This window comes from Borostomias antarcticus, assembly GCF_949987555.1.
Source record: "Borostomias antarcticus genome assembly, chromosome: 27".
Taxonomy (NCBI): Eukaryota; Metazoa; Chordata; class Actinopteri; order Stomiiformes; family Stomiidae; genus Borostomias; species Borostomias antarcticus.
Window position 1 is genome coordinate 2,494,834 of NC_140260.1, and position 27,979 is coordinate 2,522,812.

Here is a 27,979-nt window from a genome sequence, read left to right on the forward strand (position 1 = left end):
GTGTCACACACTGTCGTGTGTGTTTGGTGTGTCACACACTGTCGTGTGTGTTTGGTGTGTCACACTCTGTCCTGTCTCATAGAAACACTCTGTCCTGTCTTTGTTTTGTCCCCGGTTGTCTTTCCTGGAGAGGACAGGACTCATCTTGAAAACCAACCGTCCATGTCTGACATGATCTTACAACAAGATTGTCTCTGTTGAAAGTGTTGCTTGCGAGTGCTCCGTCTGTGTGTGTGTGTGTGTGTGTGTGTGTGTGTGTGTGTGTGTGTGTGCACTATGTGACTGCGCTGCTTGGTGTGGGTCTGGTGAGCATGTTTCTCTGCCCCTGGCTGCTCTGGGTGAAGGAGAGGTAGCTAAGCTAATCTATCTGTGGGTCATGTGAAGGTAGCTAGTGAGGATAATCTCATGGTGAGTTCAGAGTGGGGAGACCTCTCAGTGTTGGACTTGTGATCTGCTCCTGTGCACATAATTCAATTGAGAAGGTCCAGCTGCTCCTGGATCAGCAGCGTGAGATGCTGGGTGACTGTAGGCCCAGGTCCAGCTGCTCCTGGATCAGCAGCGTGAGATGCTGGGTGACTGTAGGCCCAGGTTCATACAGAGGCTGAGAGAGGAGTGGGAGATATTGTATCTCAGCTAGCCGGTAGCTAGTCCTTTACAGTGTCATTATTTAGCCTAATGTTAATTGGCATTGCAGTCGCTGTGCTTTCAAAGCATCAGAATTGCTGTTTATATATATTATTATTATTATCATTAATTATGAAGTATAATTCCTCCATCATCATCATCCTGTATTTCAGAACCCCACCACCACCCTTAACTGGGGGAAATTCTACATTTAGTTAGAAACTGAAAAACATTTTTCTAAATCAAAATATAAGTCCTCATAGCAACTTTGCTAGAACAGCTTTAGTAGCCCTATTTCTCCCGTGTCATAATATCTAATATATTATCTGCAACCATGTGACACAGGCAGCGTGGTGTAGCCTACTAGTAATGGTTTTCACAAACCCAGCAATAAACATGTATTCTATAAATATAATTGAAATTAATTATAAAATTAAATGTAGCCTAGGCTATAGCCAATAAGCTGAGGAAAATGACTATAGGCCTAATTGTAAGCCTAGCCTACACAAGTTTCAACAGTGCTTAAACCATGGGTAAGTACAGCATTGCAGTGAAATTATTCTTTTTTTTCCTTCTTTAAAAAAAAAATCTGTTTAAATAGTTTATTATTGTTATATCAGAGATAAGGACTTTGATTATAGCCTACCCTAGGCCTACACTAGACTACTCTGTTGTGCTGATAACTGAACGGCATGGATCAAACATTTGATCAGTTGTGTTTCAGTTGTTAAAATATACTTTCATAATTATTTCATATTTCAAAATCGCCGGACATTGTATAGGCTAGTGAGAGGCTGAGCATGCGTAGCTGAAATAGCTAGCGTTAGCTAGATATACTACACTGAGCTAACAAGCTAGCTACCGGTCCTCCTCTGCTCAAACAAACGCTACAGTTCACATAGGCTATTGCAGCAGGTAAGCTACGACAAATAAACAAAATCCAATAACTGTCTCAATAAACCAGTTAACTAGGGACAAAAGCCCTCGGTGCTGCTTACGTTCGTTGCCTGCCTAGTGCCTAGCCTACTATCAGTGCGCTCCAAACGGTCTCTCCCTCTCTGCAAGCGTGTGTGCCTCTGTCTCTCTCTCTCCCTCGTCATGTCAACAAGCAGACAGAACGTGCGCGTATCGCTCGCTCATACAGTATTTGACTGTTCTCCCCCCTCCCGAATATTTTTTACAATATTCGTACAAATTTACTATTCGGGAAAAAGCTACTATTTGTGCTCATCTGAATACCGTATTCGTATTCGGGCACACCCCTATCAGCTAGTCTCCCTCCTTAGTTAGCTTGTGAATGAGCAGAGCAGACTTGGGGATTTAGTGGGTTACATTCAGAGTTATGCCCCCCCTTTGTGAATGAATAGATGTGAGTAGTAGTACATTGGCTCTTCCTACGTTAAATGCAATTATTGTTAGTCGCTTTGGATAAAAGCGTCTGCTAAATGACTGTAATGTAATGTAATGTAATGTAATGTAATGTAATGTGAATCCCGTTTTCAGCGCCATGACCTCAGGTGTCCTGTGTTCCTCAGCATCACTATCTCTGAGGAGGAGTAATGATGGCCTGCAGCGCTCCTTCTCCTGCCTGTCTGCTCCTGTGACTCACTCCAGGTGACCGGAGGAGTCTGGCCCTGTGACTCACTCCAGGTGACCGGAGGAGTCTGGCCCTGTGACTCACTCCAGGTGACCGGAGGAGTCTGGCCCTGTGACTCACTCCAGGTGACCGGAGGAGTCTGGCCCTGTGACTCACTCCAGGTGACCGGAGGAGTCTGGCCCTGTGACTCACTACAGGTGACCGGAGGAGTCTGGCCCTGTGACTCACTCCAGGTGACCGGAGGAGTCTGGCCCTGTGACTCACTACAGGTGACCGGAGGAGTCTGGCCCTGTGACTCACTCCAGGTGACCGGAGGAGTCTGGCCCTGTGACTCACTCCAGGTGACCAGAGGATGGCCCTGTGACTCACTCCAGGTGACCGGAGGAGTCATGCTACAATGAGGGTTTCTCGTCCCAACAAAAGCGCTTCAGTTTGCGCTGATCATGAACCTCACCTGCCTGATGTGCTCTGTGGCCCCGCCTCTCCTGACCTGCCAGCCTCGCCCTTCCTGTCTGCTGTCGGAATCAGCGTCATTCGCTCAATAACACCCACAAAAACATGCCTGCACAGTTTGAGTTGAATTCCAAATCCGATTTTCTGCCTGGTTGAAGTGAAGTGAAAATATGTGGTTTACTGTCATGTGTAGTTGATTCTGGGAGCTGGGGGTGTGGTCTAAACCAGTGTCCCACTGGGACATAGACTAGGCCTTCCATATAATGGGCTTTGGATAAACAATTCATATTCCAAAGATATTGTTTTTCGAGTGGTTTGGCTAAAATCGAGTGTGAGTAGACAAAGTTTCAGTCGTTTTTCTTTGGGCCACGAAATGCAGATGAAAACAAATCTTGTGAATTCATAATCAAGCATGAAAAGAAAGCTGTGTTTAGTTGGTTCGCAAGTAGCTCTTGGCATTATAAAACAAAGACCAAAAAACCCTTAACCGAACGAATGAACTGAACAAGACCAGCTTCTGACCTTTGTGAGAACCTCAGAGTTGTCTGTGGTTTCGGACTGAGGAAGTAGCGATCTGGACCTTGTCATTGACTCCCAGACTCCAGACAAGCTGGAACAGGCATCTTAACAACAACAGTAGAACCCAAACGGTCATTTCACCCAAGGGCTTCCCCCTGGATTATGTTTAACGAGCACATAGTCCAGAACATCACGCAGAATGACACACATCTGACCAGTGATCATGGGAGTTATGGAAAACCAAAATGCCCCTTCCACTGACGGAGAACGCCACTGTTTGAGAGAGAGAGAGAGAGAGAGAGAGAGAGAGAGAGAGAGACCTCTGGAAGCTATAGCTCTCCAGCAACCATGGGAATGTAATTGTACATTTCTGCACTCAAAAGCTTTTCTTGGACGTCAGGATGTGATGTCAGAGCCCAGCGAGCAGAGCAGTCCTTCCTTCCTGTGTACCGTAGCCCGGGTCTCAGCCCGTCTCCTCTGCTCATTTCCCCCCAAATCAGACTGTTGTAGAAAAACTGCGACAAACAAACATTGCTCACATTTTTGAGAGCCGGCTGGAACGGAAGCAAAACCAAAGTTGGAAATCTTTGGATTCCCTTGATGGAATTATCCCATTTCGTTAACAACCCGAAATCACGCCCGCTTCCAAAACGTCAAGTTTCGTTCTGCTTATAAAAAGGACACCGCCTAAAGCAATAACATATCACCCAGGCTAGGGCTGGGACTTTTGCCCAAAAATCATATTCGAAGTTCGTTTATTTATTAATAATAATATTCGAATATATTCGAATTATTATTAATAATATTTTTTACCATTAAATTCTTACAGAAAGACCTACCTAGGTTTTAAAATAAAGTTGTGCACATTCTGTCCACTAGTGGGCATTGTATCATAGGCAATATCGATAAGCAATGATGTTTTCAGAATGATTTTTTTATCAGATGTCTTAGTTATATCAAGATTAACTGCGAGGGGAGTCCCAGCCCAGCTGATAACCCTCCGTTGCGGGTTGGGGGGAAGCAACGGTCGGCTGGGATCCTGCCTCTCATAGTTAACCAGCAACTGGTCAGTGGACGGTACCAGGCAGCCTACGCTATGTCTGAATCAAAGAAGGTTATCAAACTAGCTGGCTAGGATCATTTAAGCATAACAATCCAACGGCTCCAACTCCCCCAAAAGAACCCCTCCACTGCACAAGCACCAACCCCAATAATAATAATAATAATAAGCACAAGCTACCGAGTGCAACGTTAGCCTTGCTAACGGAGATAATGCATTTGGAGGAGAGTTGCAGCTGGTGCTAAACGAGGCAAAGGAAGAATATTTTGTGGACTATTATCACATCCATTTCACAGTTGGGATTATACAGAAAGGTGAGGATCGAGCGTGTTGGATGACCAACTCAAATGCCTGGCTAGCTCAATATTGTTGTGAGCCGGAGCCCGTCGCTTTCACTGGATGACTCGTGAAGCATGCTTCATTTATCTTGCATACTAAACATGTTTTCGTGGAGTAGTACAGGTATGTACTAAATCGCATGTAGTAGGCGAGTTGCAGTATGTACTATATAGTATGTAATGGACATTCGGACACGGCCCAAGCTCCTTGGTAAGGGCTGGGTAAGGGCGATCAACCTCCTTGTTTACATTTTTACTTGCTTACCGATTGGCTATTTGGATCCTGCCGTCACAGTCATACAACGACTATTTTTTAGTAACTAGTTAGTAGTTACTAGTTAAGACAACGCCTAAATTGCCGTGGTGCAACCGAAATTAGACACCAAACTAATATGCGACTAACTAGTAGCAACTAAGAGTTTAGTCAGTGTTTAGGCATGACTACATGCTTGGGTTTATGGTGCGTTCCAGGCAACCCGTAACTCGTGTTTTTCCGACGTCCTACACGTGAAAATGCTCTGGAATGGCAGTAGCCTACATCGATCTGTACGAGTTCACGGGTGGGAAGTTACGGGTTGGACTGCCATTCCAGAGCATTTTCACGTGTAGGAGGTCGGAAAAACACGAGTTACGGGTTGCCTGGAACGCGTGCTAACTAACGTCACCTCCTACAGGAGCCCAGGTGTCCAATAGCCTTGCTAATGAGCTCGCGATTGCAACTTCACCAGGCGTGAAAAACCCTCTGAATCTGAATCAAAAGCAACGTTTGCTAGCCAACACATTTACAAAAAATTATGCCTATAACAGGTTCGAATATTAAGGGCTGCCTCATATTCGTTCGAATACCAGTATTTCTGTCAATATTCGAATTATATTCGAATCCCGAAGTTCGGACTCCCAGCCCTAACCCAGGCAGACTGTTTCACTACCCTCACCCCATCACTTCTGTGCTCCTGTTGCTGGAATCTTCTCTGAGTCACCCCACGGTGAGCGAGAACCGGCCCTGAGGGGAGTGGGTGTTTGGCTGTGTAGCGTCTTGGGTCGTCGCCAGCCCGCTGGCTCGGGTCCGTGGGACTACGGGGGTGTGGGACTACGGGGGTGTGGGACTACGGGGGTGTGGGACTACGGGGGTGTGAGACTACGGGGGTGTGGGACTACGGGGGTGTGAGACTACGGGGGTGTGAGACTACGGGGGTGTGAGACTACGGGGGTGTGAGACTACGGGGGTGTGAGACTACGGGGGTGTGAGACTACGGGGGTGTGGGACTACGGGGGTGTGGGACTACGGGGGTGTGGGACTACGGGGGTGTGGGACTACGGGGGTGTGGGACTACGGGGGTGTGGGACTACGGGGGTGTGGGACTACGGGGGTGTGAGACTACGGGGGTGTGGGACTACGGGGGTGTGAGACTACGGGGGTGTGGGACTACGGGGGTGTGAGACTACGGGGGTGTGGGACTACTACTGGCGCTATCTCAGCCTGGTGAGGCCAGACGTAGAGCAGAGGCGACGGGCGGGATGGCCTTTGGGTTCTGATCCACTGAACCAGGATCAGAAGGGTGTTTCTGCCCACTGAACCAGGATCAGAAGGGTGTTTCTGCCCACTGAACCAGGATCAGAAGGGTGTTTCTGCCCACTGAACCAGGATCAGAAGGGTGTTTCTGCCCACTGAACCAGGATCAGAAGGGTGTTTCTGAGTCGGCAACTTTACGGGCTCTTCCCCCCGATACGTCACTCCAGTCATGATAAGGGCTTCTTTGTCAGGGTCGTGTTTGAGGAAGCTGTATGTGATGGGGCCCTACTGTACACATGTGATGGGGCCCTACTGTACACATGTGATGGGGCTCCTACTGAACACATGTGATGGGCCCCTACTGAACACATGTGATGGGGCTCCTACTGTACACATGTGATGGGCCCCTACTGTGCACATGTGATGGGCCCCTACTGTACACATGTGATGGGGCTCCTACTGAACACATGTGATGGGCCCCTACTGAACACATGTGATGGGGCTCCTACTGTACACATGTGATGGGCCCCTACTGTGCACATGTGATGGGCCCCTACTGTGCACATGTGATGGGCCCCTACTGTGCACATGTGATGGGCTCCTACTGAACACATGTGATGGGCCCCTACTGTACACATGTGATGGGCCCCTACTGTGATGGGCCCCTACTGGTCACATGTGATGGGCCCCTACTGGTCACATGTGATGGGCCCCTACTGGTCACATGTGATGGGCCCCTACTGGTCACATGTGATGGGCCCCTACTGGTCACATGTGATGGGCCCCTACTGGTCACATGTGATGGGGCCCCTACTGTACGTGGCCCAGTTGGGTCAGCTGCTCAACACGGTGATCGCTGCTCTGTAGTTGTGCCGGGTGCTAGAGTGTGATAGCTACAGGGGACAGCTGATTGGCCAGCTAGGGTGTGATAGCTACAGGGGACAGCTGATTGGCCAGCTAGGGTGTTAAAGAGACAGGGGACAGCTGATTGGCCAGCTAGGGTGTGATAGAGACAGGGGGCAGCTGATTGGCCAGCTAGGGTGTGATAGAGACAGGGGGCAGCTGATTGGCCAGCTAGGGTGTGATAGAGACAGGGGGCAGCTGATTGGCCAATAAATGTGTCCTTATCACTGAATGAACGAGCCCACAGGAGGAAGGAAGGAGAGGAGGGAGGGAGGAAGATATGATTCTAACATCATGATTCTGTGTGTGTGTGTGTGTGTGTGTGTGTGTGTGTGTGCGCATGTGCATGTGTGTGCATGTGTGTGCGTGTGTGTGCGTGCGTGCGTGTGTGTGTGTGTGTGTACTGTGTGTGTGTGTTGTGCAGGTCGCGGGGACATCCAGCCCCAGCTGGACAGCGCCATGCAGGATGTGAGTGATAAGTACCTCCTGCTGGAGGAGACGGAGAAGCAGGCGGTCAGGAGGGCGCTGCTGGAGGAGAGGAGCCGCTTCTGCTCCTTCGTGGCCATGCTGAGGCCTGTGGTGGTGAGCTGGCCAGACATCACCCACACCCCAGTACCACACCCCAGTACCACACCCCAGTACCACACCCCCACACGCCCCAATACCACACCCCAGTACCACACCCCAGTACCACACCCCAATACCACACCCCCACACGCCCCAATACCACACCCCAGTACCACACCCCAATACCACACCCCCACACGCCCCAATACCACACCCCAGTACCACACCCCAGTACCACACCCCCACACGCCCCAATACCACACCCCAGTACCACACCCCCACACGCCCCAATACCACACCCCAGTACCACACCCCAGTACCACACCCCAGTACCACACCCCCACACGCCCCAATACCACACCCCAGTACCACACCCCAGTACCACACCCCAGTACCACACCCCAATACCACACCCCCACACGCCCCAATACCACACCCCAGTACCACACCCCAGTACCACACCCCAATACCACACCCCAGTACCACACCCCCACACGCCCCAATACCACACCCCAGTACCACACCCCCACACGCCCCAATACCACACCCCAGTACCACACCCCAATACCACACCCACACACGACCCAATACCACACCCCAGTACCACACCCCAGTACCACACCCCCACACGCCCCAATACCACACCCCAGTACCACACCCCAGTACCACACCCAAGTACCAAACCCCCACACGCCCCAATACCACACCCCAGTACCACACCCCAGTACCACACCCCCACACGCCCCAATACCACACCCCAGTACCACACCCCCACACGCCCCAATACCACACCCCAGTACCACACCCCAGTACCACACCCCCACACGCCCCAATACCACACCCCAGTACCACACCCCAGTACCACACCCCAGTACCACACCCCAATACCACACCCCAGTACCACACCCCAGTACCACACGCCCCAATACCACACCCCAGTACCACACCCCAGTACCACACCCCAATACCACACCCCCACACGCCCCAATACCAAACCCCAGTACCACACCCCAGTACCACACCCCAATACCACACCCCAGTACCACACCCCCACACGCCCCAATACCACACCCCAGTACCACACCCCAATACCACACCCCCACACGCCCCAATACCACACCCCAGTACCACACCCCAGTACCACACCCCCACACGCCCCAATACCACACCCCAGTACCACACCCCCACACGCCCCAATACCACACCCCAGTACCACACCCCAGTACCACACCCCAGTACCTCACCCCAGTACCACACCCCCACACGCCCCAATACCACACCCCAGTACCACACCCCAGTACCACACCCCAGTACCACACCCCAGTACCACGCCCCAATACCACACCCCAGTACCACACCCCAGTACCACACCCAAGTACCAAACCCCCACACGCCCCAATACCACACCCCAGTACCACACCCCAATACCACACCCCAATACCACACCCAATACCACACCCCAGTACCACACCCCAATACCGCACCCCAATACCACACCCCAATACCACACCACCACACATCCCAATACCGCACCCCAATACCACGCCCAATACCACACCCAGTACCACACCCCAATACCACACCCCAGTACCATACCCCAGTACCACACTCAATACCACGCCCCAATACCACACCCCAATACCACACCCCCACACACCCCAATACCACACCCAGTACCACATCCCCACACACCCCAATACCACACCCAATACCACAAGCCAGTACCACACCCCAATACCACACCCCAGTACCACACCCCAATACCGCACCCCAATACCACACCCCAATACCACACCACCACACATCCCAATACCGCACCCCAATACCACACCCCAATACCACACCCAAAACCACACCCCAATACCACACCCCAATACCACACCCGATACCACACCCCAATACCACACCCCAATACCACACCCAGTACCATACCCCAATACCACACCACAATACCACACCCCAGTACCACACCCCAGTACCACACCCCAATACCACACCCCAATACCACACCCCAGTACCACACCTAAGTACCACACCCCAATAACACACCCAATACCACACCCCAATACCACACCCCAGTACCACACCCCAATACCACACCCCAGTACCACACCCCAATACCGCACCCCAATACCACACCCCAATACCACACCCAGTACCACACCCCAATACCACACAACAATACCACACCCCAATACCACACCCCAGTACCACACCCTAGTACCACACCCCAATACCACACCCAATACCACACCCCAGTACCACACCCCAGTACCACACCCCAATACCACACCCCAGTACCACACCCCCACACGCCCCAATACCACACCCCAGTACCACACCCCAATACCACACCCCCACACGCCCCAATACCACACCCCAGTACCACGCCCCAGTACCACACCCCCACACGCCCCAATACCACACCCCAGTACCACACCCCCACACGCCCCAATACCACACCCCAGTACCACACCCCAGTACCACACCCCAGTACCTCACCCCAGTACCACACCCCCACACGCCCCAATACCACACCCCAGTACCACACCCCAGTACCACACCCCAGTACCACGCCCCAATACCACACCCCAGTACCACACCCCCACACGCCCCAATACCACACCCCAGTACCACACCCCAGTACCACACCCCAGTACCTCACCCCAGTACCACACCCCCACACGTCCCAATACCACACCCCAGTACCACACCCCAGTACCACACCCCAGTACCACACCCCAATACCACACCCCCACACGCCCCAATACCACACCCCAATACCACACCCCCACACGCCCCAATACCACACCCCAGTACCACGCCCCAGTACCACACCCCCACACGCCCCAATACCACACCCCAGTACCACACCCCCACACGCCCCAATACCACACCCCAGTACCACACCCCAGTACCACACCCCAGTACCACACCCCAGTACCACGCCCCAATACCACACCCCAGTACCACACCCCAGTACCACACCCAAGTACCAAACCCCCACACGCCCCAATACCACACCCCAGTACCACACCCCAATACCACACCCCAATACCACACCCAATACCACACCCCAGTACCACACCCCAATACCGCACCCCAATACCACACCCCAATACCACACCACCACACATCCCAATACCGCACCCCAATACCACGCCCAATACCACACCCAGTACCACACCCCAATACCACACCCCAGTACCATACCCCAGTACCACACTCAATACCACGCCCCAATACCACACCCCAATACCACACCCCCACACACCCCAATACCACACCCAGTACCACATCCCCACACACCCCAATACCACACCCAATACCACAAGCCAGTACCACACCCCAATACCACACCCCAGTACCACACCCCAATACCGCACCCCAATACCACACCCCAATACCACACCACCACACATCCCAATACCGCACCCCAATACCACACCCCAATACCACACCCAAAACCACACCCCAATACCACACCCCAATACCACACCCGATACCACACCCCAATACCACACCCCAATACCACACCCAGTACCATACCCCAATACCACACCACAATACCACACCCCAGTACCACACCCCAGTACCACACCCCAATACCACACCCCAATACCACACCCCAGTACCACACCTAAGTACCACACCCCAATAACACACCCAATACCACACCCCAATACCACACCCCAGTACCACACCCCAATACCACACCCCAGTACCACACCCCAATACCGCACCCCAATACCACACCCCAATACCACACCCAGTACCACACCCCAATACCACACAACAATACCACACCCCAATACCACACCCCAGTACCACACCCTAGTACCACACCCCAATACCACACCCAATACCACACCCCAGTACCACACCCCAGTACCACACCCCAATACCACACCCCAGTACCACACCCCCACACGCCCCAATACCACACCCCAGTACCACACCCCAATACCACACCCCCACACGCCCCAATACCACACCCCAGTACCACGCCCCAGTACCACACCCCCACACGCCCCAATACCACACCCCAGTACCACACCCCCACACGCCCCAATACCACACCCCAGTACCACACCCCAGTACCACACCCCAGTACCTCACCCCAGTACCACACCCCCACACGCCCCAATACCACACCCCAGTACCACACCCCAGTACCACACCCCAGTACCACACCCCAGTACCACGCCCCAATACCACACCCCAGTACCACACCCCAGTACCACACCCAAGTACCAAACCCCCACACGCCCCAATACCACACCCCAGTACCACACCCCAATACCACACCCCAATACCACACCCAATACCACACCCCAGTACCACACCCCAATACCGCACCCCAATACCACACCCCAATACCACACCACCACACATCCCAATACCGCACCCCAATACCACGCCCAATACCACACCCAGTACCACACCCCAATACCACACCCCAGTACCATACCCCAGTACCACACTCAATACCACGCCCCAATACCACACCCCCACACACCCCAATACCACACCCAGTACCACATCCCCACACACCCCAATACCACACCCAATACCACAAGCCAGTACCACACCCCAATACCACACCCCAGTACCACACCCCAATACCGCACCCCAATACCACACCCCAATACCACACCACCACACATCCCAATACCGCACCCCAATACCACACCCCAATACCACACCCAAAACCACACCCCAATACCACACCCCAATACCACACCCGATACCACACCCCAATACCACACCCCAATACCACACCCAGTACCACACCCCAGTACCACACCACAATACCACACCCCAGTACCACACCCCAGTACCACACCCCAATACCACACCCCAATACCACACCCCAGTACCACACCTAAGTACCACACCCCAATAACACACCCAATACCACACCCCAATACCACACCCCAGTACCACACCCCAATACCACACCCCAGTACCACACCCCAATACCGCACCCCAATACCACACCCCAATACCACACCCAGTACCACACCCCAATACCACACAACAATACCACACCCCAGTACCACACCCTAGTACCACACCCCAATACCACACCCAATACCACACCCCAATACCACACCCCAGTACCACACCCCAATACCACACCCAATACCACACACAGTACCACACCCCAATACCACACACAGTACCACACCCCAATACCACACCCAATACCACACCCCAGTACCACACCTAAGTACCACACCCCAATAACACACCCAATACCGCACCCCAATACCACACCCAGTACCACACCCCAATACCACACCCCAATACCACACCCCAATACCACACCACCACACATCCCAATTCCGCACCCCAATACCACACGACAATACCACACCCCAATGCCACACCCCAGTACCACACCCTAGTACCACACCCCAATACCACACCCAATACCACACCCCAATACCACACCCCAATACCACACCCCAGTACCACACCCCAATACCACACCCAATACCACACACAGTACCACACCCCAATACCACACCCAATACCACACCCCAGTACCACACCTAAGTACCACACCCCAATAACACACCCAATACCACACCCCAATACCACACCCCAGTACCACACCCCAATACCACACCCCAATACCACACCACCACACATCCCAATACCGCACCCCAATACCACACCCCAATACCACACCCCAATACCACACCCCAATACCGCACCCCAATACCACACCCCAATACCACACCACCACACATCCCAATACCGCACCCCAATACCACACCCCAATACCACACACTAGTACCACACCCCAATACCACACCCCAATACCACACCCCAATACCACACCCCGACAGACCCCAATCCCACACCCAGTACCACATCCCCACACACCCCAATACCACACCACCACACACCCCAATACCGCACCCCAATACCACACCCAATACCACACCCCAGTACCACACCCAATACCACACCACAATACCACACCCCAATACCACACCCCAGTACCACACCCTAGTACCACACCCCAATACCACACCCAATACCACACCACAATACCACACCCCAGTACCACACCCCAATACCACACCCCAATACCACACCCAGTACCACACCCCAATACCACACCCAATACCACACCCCAATACCACACCCCAATACCACACCCAGTACCACACCCCAATACAACACCCAATACCACACCCCAATACCACACCCCAATACCACACCCCAGTACCACACCTAAGTACCACACCCCAATAACACACCCAATACCACACCCCAATACCACACCCCAGTACCACACCCCAATACCGCACCCCAATACCACACCCCAATACCACACCACCACACACCCCAATACCGCACCCCAATACCACACCCAATACCACACCCAGTACCACACCCAATACCACACCCCAATACCACACCCAATACCACACCCCAATACCACACCGCAGTACCACACCCCAATACCACACCCAGTACCACACCCCAATACCACACCCAATACCACGCCCCAATACCACACCCCAATACATCATCATCATCATCATCCTCATCCGCTTATCCAGGGTCGGGTCGCGGAGGCAGCAGCTCCAGCAGGGGGCCCCAGACATCCCTTTCCCTAGCAGCATCAACCAGCTCTGCCTGGGGAATCTTAAGCCGCTCACAGGCCAGTGCGGAGATGTAGTCCCGCCACCTAGTCCTGGGTCTACCCCGCGGCCTCCTCCCAGCCGGACATGCCTGGAACACCTCCCTAGGGAGGCGCCCAGGAGGCATCCTCACTAGATGCCCGAACCACCCCAACTGGCTCCTTTCGACGCAAAGGAGCAGCGGCTCTACTCCGAGTCTCTCCCGGATGACTGAACTTCTCACCCGATCTCTCAGGGAGACCCCAGCCACCCTCCGGAGAAAACTCATTTCGGCCGCTTGTATCCGTGATCTCGTTCTTTCGGTCATGACCCATCCTTCATGACCATAGGTGAGGGTGGGGACGAAGATAGACCGGTAGATCGAGAGCTTTGCCTTTTGGCTCAGCTCTCTTTTCGTCACAACAGTGCGGTATAGCGACTGCAGAACCGCACCAGCTGCTCCGATTCTCCGGCCAAACTCCCTCTCCATGGTTCCCTCACTCGTGAACAAGACCCCCAGATACTTGAACTCCTTCACTTGGGGTAAGGACTCATTTCCTACTCGGAGCGGACAGGCCACCGGTTTCCTGCTGAGAACCATGGCCTCAGATTTAGAAGTGCTTATTCTCATCCCAGCCGCTTCACACTCAGTTGCGAACCTATCCAGAGAGTGCTGGAGGTCGCAGGCAGCTGATGCCATCAGGACCACATCATCTGCAAAAAGCAGTGACGTGATCCCCAGCTCACCGAACTGCAAACCCACCTCCCCCCGGCTACGCCTCGATATCCTGTCCATGAAAATCACAAACAGGATTGGTGACAAAGCGCAGCCCTGGCGGAGGCCAACACCCACCGGAAAGGCAGACGACTTACTGCCGAGGACCCGGACACAGCTCTCGCTCTGGGTGTACAGGGATTGGATGGCCCTAAGTAGGGACCCCCTCACCCCATACTCCCGCATAACCCTCCACAAGACCTCTCGGGGGACCCGGTCGTAAGCCTTCTCCAAGTCCACAAAACACATGTAGACAGGTTGGGCAAACTCCCAAGCCCCCTCCAAGATCCTTGCGAAAGTGAAGAGCTGGTCGGTAGTTCCACGACCAGGACGAAATCCGCATTGTTCCTCTTCGATCTGAGGTTCGACTATCGGCCGGACCCTCCTTTCCAGCACCTTGGAGTAAACTTTCCCTGGGAGGCTGAGTAATGTGATGCCTCTATAATTCGCACACACCCTCTGGTCCCCTTTTTTGAATATTGGGACCACCACACCAGTCTGCCACTCCTTCGGCACTGACCCAGACTTCCACGCAATGTTACAGAGGCGTGTCAACCAAGACAGCCCCTCTACACCCAGCGCCTTCAGCATTTCTGGACGGATCTCATCAGTCCCTGGGGCTCTGCCACTGTGGAGTTGTTTGACTACCTCAGTGACCTCCTCCAAGGACATTGACGACCCCCCATCATCTTCCGGCTCTGCCTCGATCGTAGAGGGTGGATTAGTCGGGTTCAGGAGTTCCTCAAAGTGCTCCTTCCAACGCTCAACAACCTCCTCAGTTGAGGTCAGCAGTGTCCCCTCCTTGCTGTATACAGCTTGGATGGTCCCCCGCTTTCCCTTCCTGAGGTGTCTGATGGTCTTCCAGAAACACTTTGGTGCCGACCGAAAGTCCTTCTCCATGGTTTCTCCGAACTCCTCCCACACCCGCTGCTTTGCCTTGGTCACGGCCGAAGCCGCAGCCCTCCGGGCCAGTCGATACCCTGCAACTGTTTCTGGGGTCTCCCGGGCTAACATAACCCGGAAGGCCTCCTTCTTCAGTCGGACGGCTTCCCTCACCACCGCTGTCCACCACGGTGTCCGAGGGTTACCGCCCCTTGAGGTACCTATGGCCCTCAGGCCACAGCTCCCAGCCGCAGCTTCAGCAATGGAGGCTTTGAACACCGACCACTCATGCTCGATGTCCCCAACCTCCACAGGGATGCCTGAGAAGCTCCGTCGGAGGTGGCAATTGAAATCTCTCCGGACAGGCTCTTCCTCCAGACGTTCCCAGTTCACCCTCACTACACGCTTGGGTTTTCCAGGTCTGTCCAGAAGTTTCCCCCGCCATCGAAACCAGCTCACCACCAGATGGTGATCAGTGGACAGCTCTGCCCCTCTCTTTACCCGAGTGTCCAAAACGCATGGCCTCAGATCAGATGATACGATAACGAAATCGATCATCGACCTTCGGCCTAAGGTGTTCTGATGCCAGGTGTACTTGTGGGCATCCTTGTGTTCGAACATGGTGTTTGTTATGGACAAACCGTGACTAGCACAGAAGTCCAACAACAAAACACCACTCGGGTTCAGATCGTGGTGGCCATGCCTCCCAATCATGCCCCTCCAAGTTTCTCCATCATTGCCTACGTGTGCATTGAAGTCCCCCAGTAGGACACTGGAGTCCCCTGCAGGAGCCCCCAAAAGGACTCCACTCAGGGTCTGCAGGAAGGCTGAGTACTCTGAACTGCTGTTCGGTGCATAAGCACAAACCACAGTCAGAGTCCCCCCCCCCCACAGTCCTAAGGCGCAGGGAGGCGACCCTCTCGTCCACTGGGGTGAACTCCAGCACAGAGGCGCTCAGCTGGGGGCTAGCTAGTATAGCCACACCTGCCTTACGCCTCATACCGTGAGCAACTCCGGAGAAGAACAGGGTCCAACCCCTATCCAGGAGTTTGGTTCCGGCGCCGGTGCTGTGCGTGGAGGTTAGCCCCACCAGGTGTAATTGGTATCGCTCCACCTCCCTCACAAGCTCCGGCTCTTTCCCCCCCAGCGAGGTCACGTTCCATGTCCCCAGAGCCAGCCTTTGCCGCCCGGGTCCGGTCCGTCGGTGTCCCCCGCCTTCACCGCCACCTAGTTGGCAGCGCACCCGACCCCGACAATTCCTCCCGCGGGTGGTGGGTCCACGGGACGATGGAGGAGGAGATGGTGCTTCCACGTTGCTTATTCGGGCTGGGCCCGGCCGGGCTCCATGGTAAGCCCGGCCACCAGGCGCTCGCATGCGGGCCCTCCGTCTGGGCCTGGCTCCAGACGAGGGCCCCGGGCTTCCTCCGGGCCGGGTCTCTCTTCCTTGTAGTTGTAATTTCATCAGGGTTTTTGCCTGTAACCCCAGGTAGGGGGGCTAGGGGGTACTACCACTTGCCCGAGGTGGACCCCCAGACTAGTGGAGGGAAGGAGGCGTCTTACTTCTCCATTCTAGTTTTGCAACTAGCCACTGCCACTGCCACACCCAATACCACACCCCAATAACACACCCAATACCACACCCCAATACCACACCCCAGTACCACACCCCAATACCACACCCCAATACCACACCACCACACATCCCAATACCGCACCCCAATACCACACCCCAATACCACACCCCAATACCACACCCCAATACCGCACCCCAATACCACACCCCAATACCGCACCCCAATACCACACCCCAATACCACACCACCACACATCCCAATACCGCACCCCAATACCACACCCCAATACCACACCCCAATACCACACACTAGTACCACACCCCAATACCACACCCCAATACCACACCCCAATACCACACCCCGACAGACCCCAATCCCACACCCAGTACCACATCCCCACACACCCCAATACCACACCACCACACACCCCAATACCGCACCCCAATACCACACCCAATACCACACCCCAGTACCACACCCAATACCACACCACAATACCACACCCCAATACCACACCCCAGTACCACACCCTAGTACCACACCCCAATACCACACCCAATACCACACCACAATACCACACCCCAGTACCACACCCCAATACCACACCCCAATACCACACCCAGTACCACACCCCAATACCACACCCAATACCACACCCCAATACCACACCCCAATACCACACCCAGTACCACACCCCAATACCACACCCAATACCACACCCCAATACCACACCCCAATACCACACCCCAGTACCACACCTAAGTACCACACCCCAATAACACACCCAATACCACACCCCAATACCACACCCCAGTACCACACCCCAATACCGCACCCCAATACCACACCCCAATACCACACCACCACACACCCCAATACCGCACCCCAATACCACACCCAATACCACACCCAGTACCACACCCAATACCACACCCCAATACCACACCCAGTACCACACCCAATACCACACCCCAATACCACACCCAATACCACACCCCAATACCACACCGCAGTACCACACCCCAATACCACACCCAGTACCACACCCCAATACCACACCCAATACCACGCCCCAATACCACACCCCAATACATCATCATCATCATCATCCTCATCCGCTTATCCAGGGTCGGGTCGCGGAGGCAGCAGCTCCAGCAGGGGGCCCCAGACATCCCTTTCCCTAGCAGCATCAACCAGCTCTGCCTGGGGAATCTTTAGCCGCTCACAGGCCAGTGCGGAGATGTAGTCCCGCCACCTAGTCCTGGGTCTACCCCGCGGCCTCCTCCCAGCCGGACATGCCTGGAACACCTCCCTAGGGAGGCGCCCAGGAGGCATCCTCACTAGATGCCCGAACCACCCCAACTGGCTCCTTTCGACGCAAAGGAGCAGCGGCTCTACTCCGAGTCTCTCCCGGATGACTGAACTTCTCACCCGATCTCTCAGGGAGACCCCAGCCACCCTCCGGAGAAAACTCATTTCGGCCGCTTGTATCCGTGATCTCGTTCTTTCGGTCATGACCCATCCTTCATGACCATAGGTGAGGGTGGGGACGAAGATAGACCGGTAGATCGAGAGCTTTGCCTTTTGGCTCAGCTCTCTTTTCGTCACAACAGTGCGGTATAGCGACTGCAGAACCGCACCAGCTGCTCCGATTCTCCGGCCAAACTCCCTCTCCATGGTTCCCTCACTCGTGAACAAGACCCCCAGATACTTGAACTCCTTCACTTGGGGTAAGGACTCATTTCCTACTCGGAGCGGACAGGCCACCGGTTTCCTGCTGAGAACCATGGCCTCAGATTTAGAAGTGCTTATTCTCATCCCAGCCGCTTCACACTCAGTTGCGAACCTATCCAGAGAGTGCTGGAGGTCGCAGGCAGCTGATGCCATCAGGACCACATCATCTGCAAAAAGCAGTGACGTGATCCCCAGCTCACCGAACTGCAAACCCACCTCCCCCCGGCTACGCCTCGATATCCTGTCCATGAAAATCACAAACAGGATTGGTGACAAAGCGCAGCCCTGGCGGAGGCCAACACCCACCGGAAAGGCAGACGACTTACTGCCGAGGACCCGGACACAGCTCTCGCTCTGGGTGTACAGGGATTGGATGGCCCTAAGTAGGGACCCCCTCACCCCATACTCCCGCATAGCCCTCCACAAGACCTCTCGGGGGACCCGGTCGTAAGCCTTCTCCAAGTCCACAAAACACATGTAGACAGGTTGGGCAAACTCCCAAGCCCCCTCCAAGATCCTTGCGAGAGTGAAGAGCTGGTCGGTAGTTCCACGACCAGGACGAAATCCGCATTGTTCCTCTTCGATCTGAGGTTCGACTATCGGCCGGACCCTCCTTTCCAGCACCTTGGAGTAAACTTTCCCTGGGAGGCTGAGTAATGTGATGCCTCTATAATTCGCACACACCCTCTGGTCCCCTTTTTTGAATATTGGGACCACCACACCAGTCTGCCACTCCTTCGGCACTGACCCAGACTTCCACGCAATGTTACAGAGGCGTGTCAACCAAGACAGCCCCTCTACACCCAGCGCCTTCAGCATTTCTGGACGGATCTCATCAGTCCCTGGGGCTCTGCCACTGTGGAGTTGTTTGACTACCTCAGTGACCTCCTCCAAGGACATTGACGACCCCCCATCATCTTCCGGCTCTGCCTCGATCGTAGAGGGTGGATTAGTCGGGTTCAGGAGTTCCTCAAAGTGCTCCTTCCAACGCTCAACAACCTCCTCAGTTGAGGTCAGCAGTGTCCCCTCCTTGCTGTATACAGCTTGGATGGTCCCCCGCTTTCCCTTCCTGAGGTGTCTGATGGTGCCGACCGAAAGTCCTTCTCCATGGTTTCTCCGAACTCCTCCCACACCCGCTGCTTTGCCTTGGTCACGGCCGAAGCCGCAGCCCTCCGGGCCAGTCGATACCCTGCAACTGTTTCTGGGGTCTCCCGGGCTAACATAACCCGGAAGGCCTCCTTCTTCAGTCGGACGGCTTCCCTCACCACCGCTGTCCACCACGGTGTCCGAGGGTTACCGCCCCTTGAGGTACCTATGGCCCTCAGGCCACAGCTCCCAGCCGCAGCTTCAGCAATGGAGGCTTTGAACACCGACCACTCATGCTCGATGTCCCCAACCTCCACAGGGATGCCTGAGAAGCTCCGTCGGAGGTGGCAATTGAAATCTCTCCGGACAGGCTCTTCCTCCAGACGTTCCCAGTTCACCCTCACTACACGCTTGGGTTTTCCAGGTCTGTCCAGAAGTTTCCCCCGCCATCGAAACCAGCTCACCACCAGATGGTGATCAGTGGACAGCTCTGCCCCTCTCTTTACCCGAGTGTCCAAAACGCATGGCCTCAGATCAGATGATACGATAACGAAATCGATCATCGACCTTCGGCCTAAGGTGTTCTGATGCCAGGTGTACTTGTGGGCATCCTTGTGTTCGAACATGGTGTTTGTTATGGACAAACCGTGACTAGCACAGAAGTCCAACAACAAAACACCACTCGGGTTCAGATCGTGGTGGCCATGCCTCCCAATCACGCCCCTCCAAGTTTCTCCATCATTGCCTACGTGTGCATTGAAGTCCCCCAGTAGGACACTGGAGTCCCCTGCAGGAGCCCCCAAAAGGACTCCACTCAGGGTCTGCAGGAAGGCTGAGTACTCTGAACTGCTGTTCGGTGCATAAGCACAAACCACAGTCAGAGTCCCCCCCCCCACAGTCCTAAGGCGCAGGGAGGCGACCCTCTCGTCCACTGGGGTGAACTCCAGCACAGAGGCGCTCAGCTGGGGGCTAGCTAGTATAGCCACACCTGCCTTACGCCTCATACCGTGAGCAACTCCGGAGAAGAACAGGGTCCAACCCCTATCCAGGAGTTTGGTTCCGGCGCCGGTGCTGTGCGTGGAGGTTAGCCCCACCAGGTGTAATTGGTATCGCTCCACCTCCCTCACAAGCTCCGGCTCCTTCCCCCCCAGCGAGGTCACGTTCCATGTCCCCAGAGCCAGCCTTTGCCGCCCGGGTCCGGTCCGTCGGTGTCCCCCGCCTTCACCGCCACCTAGTTGGCAGCGCACCCGACCCCGACAATTCCTCCCGCGGGTGGTGGGTCCACGGGACGATGGAGGAGGAGATGGTGCTTCCACGTTGCTTATTCGGGCTGGGCCCGGCCGGGCTCCATGGTAAGCCCGGCCACCAGGCGCTCGCATGCGGGCCCTCCGTCTGGGCCTGGCTCCAGACGAGGGCCCCGGGCTTCCTCCGGGCCGGGTCTCTCTTCCTTGTAGTTGTAATTTCATCAGGGTTTTTGCCTGTAACCCCAGGTAGGGGGGCTAGGGGGTACTACCACTTGCCCGAGGTGGACCCCCAGACTAGTGGAGGGAAGGAGGCGTCTTACTTCTCCATTCTAGTTTTGCAACTAGCCACTGCCACTGCCACACCCAATACCACACCCCAATACCACACCCCAATACCACACCCCAGTACCACACCCTAGTACCACACCCCAATACCACACCCAATACCACACCCTAATACCACACCCAATACCACACCCCAATACCACACCCCAATACCACACCCCAATACCACACCCCAATACCACACCCCAGTACCACACCCCAGTACCACACCCCAATACCACACCCAGTACCACACCCCAATACCACACCCCAATACCACACCCCAGTACCACACCCCAATACCACACCCCAATACCACACCCAGTACCACATCCCCACACACCCCAATACCACACCCCAGTACCACACCACCACACACCCCAATACCGCACCCCAATACCACACCCAATACCACACCCCAATACCACACCCCAATACCACACCCAATACCACACCCCAGTACCACACCCCAATACCACACCCAGTACCACACCCCAATACCACACCACCACACACCCCAATACCACACCCCAGTACCACACCACCACACACCCTAATACCACACCCCTCCTCAGCAGCTGGTCACATCACAGGGGTCATTCACAGGAGGATTAAATAAGTGGACGACACATGTTCTCTTCTGTCCAGGACGAGGAGATCTCCATGCTGGGCGAGGTCATTCACCTCCAGACCATCTCTGATGACCTCAAAGCTTTGACCTCTGACCCCCACAAGCTGCCCGCCGCCAGTGAACAGGTCATCTCTCCCAGCTGTCCCCTTGTGTAGATCTGAAACACGTGTCGATACTTTCTCCACCTACAGTCTAGACAGATAGGGTACTGACTGGTTAAATAATGAATTTAAATATGAAATGATTATAGAGGTTGTATAGTGTAGCGATTACTATGACTACAATCATACTACTGCTATGGTTACTGTACTATTGCTTTCATCCTGACCGTATCCTCTCAGGTCTTCTACACTAGGTTGTGTGCATATCTGTCTACCTGTCTCACCTCTACCTGTCTCACTTCTACCTGTCTCACTTCTACCGGTCTCACCTCTACCTGTCTCACCTCTACCTGTCTCACTTCTACCGATCTCACCTCTACCTGTCTCACCTCTACCGATCTCACCTCTACCTGTCTCACCTCTACCTGTCTCACCTCTACCGGTCTCACCTCTACCGGTCTCACCTCTACCGGTCTCAACTCTACCGGTCTCACCTCTACGGATCTCACCTCTACCTGTCTCATCTCTACCTGTCTCACCTCTACCGATCTCACCTCTACCTGTCTCACCTCTACCGATCTCACCTCTACCGGTCTCAACTCTACCAGTCTCACTTCTACCGGTCTCACCTCTACCTGTCTCACCTCTACCTGTCTCAACTCTACCAGTCTCACTTCTACCTGTCTCACCTCTACCTGTCTCACCTCTACCTGTCTCACCTCTACCGATCTCACCTCTACCTGTCTCACTTCTACCGGTCTCAACTCTACCAGTCTCACTTCTACCTGTCTCACCTCTACCTGTCTCACCTCTACCTGTCTCACCTCTACCGATCTCACCTCTACCTGTCTCACCTCTACCGATCTCACCTCTACCGGTCTCAACTCTACCAGTCTCACTTCTACCGGTCTCACCTCTACCTGTCTCAACTCTACCTGTCTCACCTCTACCGATCTCACCTCTACCGATCTCACCTCTACCGGTCTCACCTCTACCTGTCTCACCTCTACCGATCTCACCTCTACCAGTCTCACTTCTACCGGTCTCACCTCTACCTGTCTCACCTCTACCTGTCTCACCTCTACCGGTCTCACCTCTACCTGTCTCACCTCTACCTGTCTCACCTCTACCGGTCTCACCTCTACCTGTCTCACCTCTACCTGTCTCACCTCTACCGGTCTCACCTCTACCGGTCTCAACTCTACCAGTCTCACTTCTACCGATCTCACCTCTACCTGTCTCACCTCTACCTGTCTCACCTCTACCGGTCTCACCTCTACCGGTCTCACCTCTACCGATCTCACCTCTACCGGTCTCACCTCTACCTGTCTCACCTCTACCTGTCTCACCTCTACCTGTCTCGCCTCTACCTGTCTCACCTCTACCTGTCTCACCTCTACCGGTCTCACCTCTACCGGTCTCACCTCTACCTGTCTCACCTCTACCTGTCTCACCTCTACCTGTCTCGCCTGCATCCTCATCCTCTCCTCTGCTCTCAACCCCTCCTCTCCAGGTCATTCTGGACCTGAAGGGTTCTGATAACAGCTGGTCCTACCAGACCCCTCCCTCCTCTCCCAGCACCACCATATCCAGGAAGTCCAGCATGTGCAGGTAGGTGTTCTGGACAGCTGGGCGCAGGGCTGGCCAAGTCTGAGATTGGGAGATGATCTCAGCCTGCCATCTAGTGTTGAGTGTGATGAACTGCAGCGGAGAGCTATCAGACCTGTGTGTTCTAGTTGTGCCTCCCTCACCTGCTTCTCTGGTTGAGATGGATGGGTCTGGCTGAGGAACACAGTCATCAGGATTCAAAGAAAACTTTGAAGCAGCAAGGAAGCCCTGGGTGGTCCATACTGAGCTGGATGCTTCAGACGGGCTCTTCTGATTGGTCAGCACCTAATAACATGCTGGCCCAATGACTTTCACATGAGCAGAACACAGTGAGCCACTAGGAGGGGTAAAAACACAGTTGATCGAGGGGTTTGTGAAAGGTTACATTTAGGAATGTAAAGAGAGACTCTGTTAAAGCTGCAAAAGTTTAGGCTATGAATGTAATAGAGTTTGATATGAATGTACCAATAATTCTATCTTTTCAAGTGAATGTGTGTGAAGAGCTGTGTTGTCCATTAGAGCCCCCGGCCTCCTCCCCCATGACCCCTCCCTCACCTCCTCCTCCCCCATGACCCCTCCCTCACCTCCTCCTCCCTCTGACCCCTCCCTCACCTCCTCCTCCCTCTGACCCCTCCCTCACCACCTCCTCCCTCTGACCCCTCCCTCACCACCTCCTCCCCCATGACCCCTCCCTCACCTCCTCCTCCCCCATGACCCCTCCCTCACCACCTCCTCCCTCTGACCCCTCCCTCACCTCCTCCTCCCCCATTACCCCTCCCTCACCTCCTCCTCCCCCCTGCCCCCCCTCCCTCACCGCCCTCACCAGGGCTGTTAGCGCTCGGCTGCTTGTTTTGGGCTGCGTCTGCTTTCTGTCAGGGTTTGCCCCCCCCCTCCATATCACTGCTCCACTGTCATTGGCTGTATGTTGGAGTGTCACCATGCATGATCCCTGTGTGACTCGGGTCGCCCTGCTGCTCTGTGGTGTTTCCATACTTGATGGTTTTGCCGTATCCCTTTTTGATATCCTAGAGACATTTGATCACACAGGTTAATGATCTAGCAAACAGCTCGCTCACTCACTCACTCACTCACTCACTCATTAACGTACGGTACGGACTCACAACCCCACACACACACACACACACACACACACACACACACACACACATGGAGCGCTCACAGCTCCGGACCAATGTCAGAATTCCCTGCGACACAGTAGGAAGAGGACAGACTATTAAAGGGGTATTGCACCTGTGTTTCATAATCATCTCCTCATGCCTGGGTTTTTTTTTTGTGTCATTCGTCACTTTCACATTATTTTAAGTTGGGCCCTGGCTCGTTCATGGTCACTGCCTGCTGTGTGGAGTGTTAATCACCCCCCCCCGGTGTCCCCCCTGTCCCCCCGGTGTCCCCCCTGTCCCCCCTGTCCCCCCGTCTCCATGACAGCAGTCTGAACAGCGTAAACAGTAGCGACTCCCGGTCCAGCGGGTCCCACTCTCACTCCCCCTCCTCACACTATCGCTACCGCAGCTCCACGCTGCCCCCGCAGGCCGCCGGGCGCCTGGCCAGCATCTCCTCCCACGACTCGGGCTTCATCTCCCAGGACGCCTCCCACTCCAAGTCCCCCTCGCCCATGCCCGCCGACGCCGCCCCCCAGGTGAGCACGCCACCCGCCGCTCCACACGTCCTCCTGGGCACAAACACAGACCTGTCCCCCCCGAGTAAGACTACAATACCCACTCTGCCCCCTGAGTAAAACTACAATACCCACTCTGCCCCCTGAGTAAAACTACAATACCCACTCTGCCCCCTGAGTAAAACTACAATACCCACTCTGCCCCCTGAGTAAAACTACAATACCCACTCTGCCCCCTGAGTAAAACTACAATACCCACTCTGCCCCCTGAGTAAAACTACAATACCCACCCTGCCCCCTGAGTAAAACTACAATACCCACCCTGCCCCCCCGAGTAAGACTACAATACCCACTCTGCCCCCTGAGTAAAACTACAATACCCACTCTGCCCCCTGAGTAAAACTACAATACCCACCCTGCCCCCTGATTAAGACTACAATACCCACCCTGCCCCCCCGAGTTAGACTACAATACCCACTCTGCCCCCTGAGTAAGACTACAATACCCACTCTGCCCCCTGAGTAAGACTACAATACCCACCCTGCCCCCTGATTAAGACTACAATACCCACCCTGCCCCCCCGAGTAAGACTACAATACCCACTCTGCCCCTTGAGTAAGACTACAATACCCATTGCCCACTGAGTAAGACTACAATACCCACTCTGCCCCCTGAGTAAAACTACAATACCCACTCTGCCCCCCCGAGTAAGACTACAATACCCACTCTGCCCCCTGAGTAAGACTATAATACCCACTCTACCCCCTGAGTAAGACTACAATACCCACTCTACCCCCTGAGTAAGACTACAATACCCACCCTGCCCCCCCGAGTAAGACTATAATACCCACTCTACCCCCTGAGTAAGACTACAATACCCACTCTACCCCCTGAGTAAGACTACAATACCCACTCTGCCCCCCCGAGTAAGACTACAATACCCACTCTACCCCCTGAGTAAGACTACAATACCCACTCTGCCCCCTGAGTAAGACTACAATACCCACTCTGCCCCCCCGAGTAAGACTACAATACCCACTCTACCCCCTGAGTAAGACTACAATACCCACTCTGCCCAGCCGGACTGTGCCTCAGTTGAGCCTGAGGCTACCCACAATGCACCACCGATCATTTCCTTCTAGATACTGTAGGGCACCAGGTCCCCTCGGTTGCACCCTCAGAGTATGTTCCTTTAGTAAGACTGCAATTCCCAGAATCCCCTCTGACAGCCTACGCCTCACCTGGTGCTCCCCCCCATCCCCAGTCAGCACACACACACACACACGCACACACACGCACGCACACACAAACACACACACACACACTCTTCTATTGACTCAGTCAGTACACCAGTGTACTATGACTGGAGTTATTTCCCTGCTATCATAGTAGCATAAAACCTCAAGGAATGTGAGTTTAGAACAGGTTTCTGACCGTGTGGTCTGGAGAAAGACTGCCTTCCGTCTGCCTTGAGCTGGCGGGCGCTCCGTCCTCCGCTGACCACCCCATCAGGTCTCAGGAGACCGCTGACCACCCCATCAGGTCTCAGGAGACCGCTGACCACCCCATCAGGTCTCAGGAGACCGCTGACCACCCCATCAGGTCTCAGGAGTCCGCTGACCACCCCATCAGGTCTCAGGAGTCCGCTGACCACCCCATCAGGTCTCAGGAGTCCGCTGACCACCCCATCAGGTCTCAGGAGTCCAGCAGCGTCTCTAGGCTGGGAGGAGGTTTGTAGGGAGGAACAGGACTGACTGCTCCCTGGAGAATAAACCACCCAGACGGGAAAGCATGGGAGAGAGACAGGCCAGGGGGAGAGAGACCCAGGGGAGAGAGACCCAGGGGAGAGAGACCCAGGGGAGAGAGGCAGGCCAGGGGGAGAGAGACCCAGGGGAGAGAGACCCAGGGGAGAGAGACCCAGGGGAGAGAGGCAGGCCAGGGGGAGAGAGACCCAGGGGAGAGAGGCAGGCCAGGGGGAGAGAGACCCAGGGGAGAGAGACCCAGGGGAGAGAGACCCAGGGGAGAGAGACCCAGGGGAGAGAGGCAGGCCAGGGGGAGAGAGACCCAGGGCAGAGAGACCCAGGGGAGAGAGACCCAGGGGAGAGAGGCAGGCCAGGGGGATCCTCATCCCTGCTTCCTGAGGGCCTCGGTGCACAGAACAGACTCTGC

General features: G+C 54.7%; 1 protein-coding gene across 2 annotated transcripts in view; it reads left to right on the forward strand.

Moving 5' to 3' along the window:
• LOC311326367 (protein MTSS 1-like) overlaps window positions 1-27,979 on the forward strand; it is a 102,138-nt gene that overhangs the window by 68,748 nt on the left and 5,411 nt on the right. For both annotated transcript variants that reach the window (XM_084459256.1, XM_084459257.1), the window contains exons 7-10: window positions 7,432-7,589; window positions 22,483-22,590; window positions 24,080-24,177; window positions 25,621-25,831. In XM_084459256.1, the coding sequence (XP_084315382.1) occupies window positions 7,432-7,589; window positions 22,483-22,590; window positions 24,080-24,177; window positions 25,621-25,831 (575 nt within the window). The remainder of the gene's footprint in view (window positions 1-7,431; window positions 7,590-22,482; window positions 22,591-24,079; window positions 24,178-25,620; window positions 25,832-27,979) is intronic.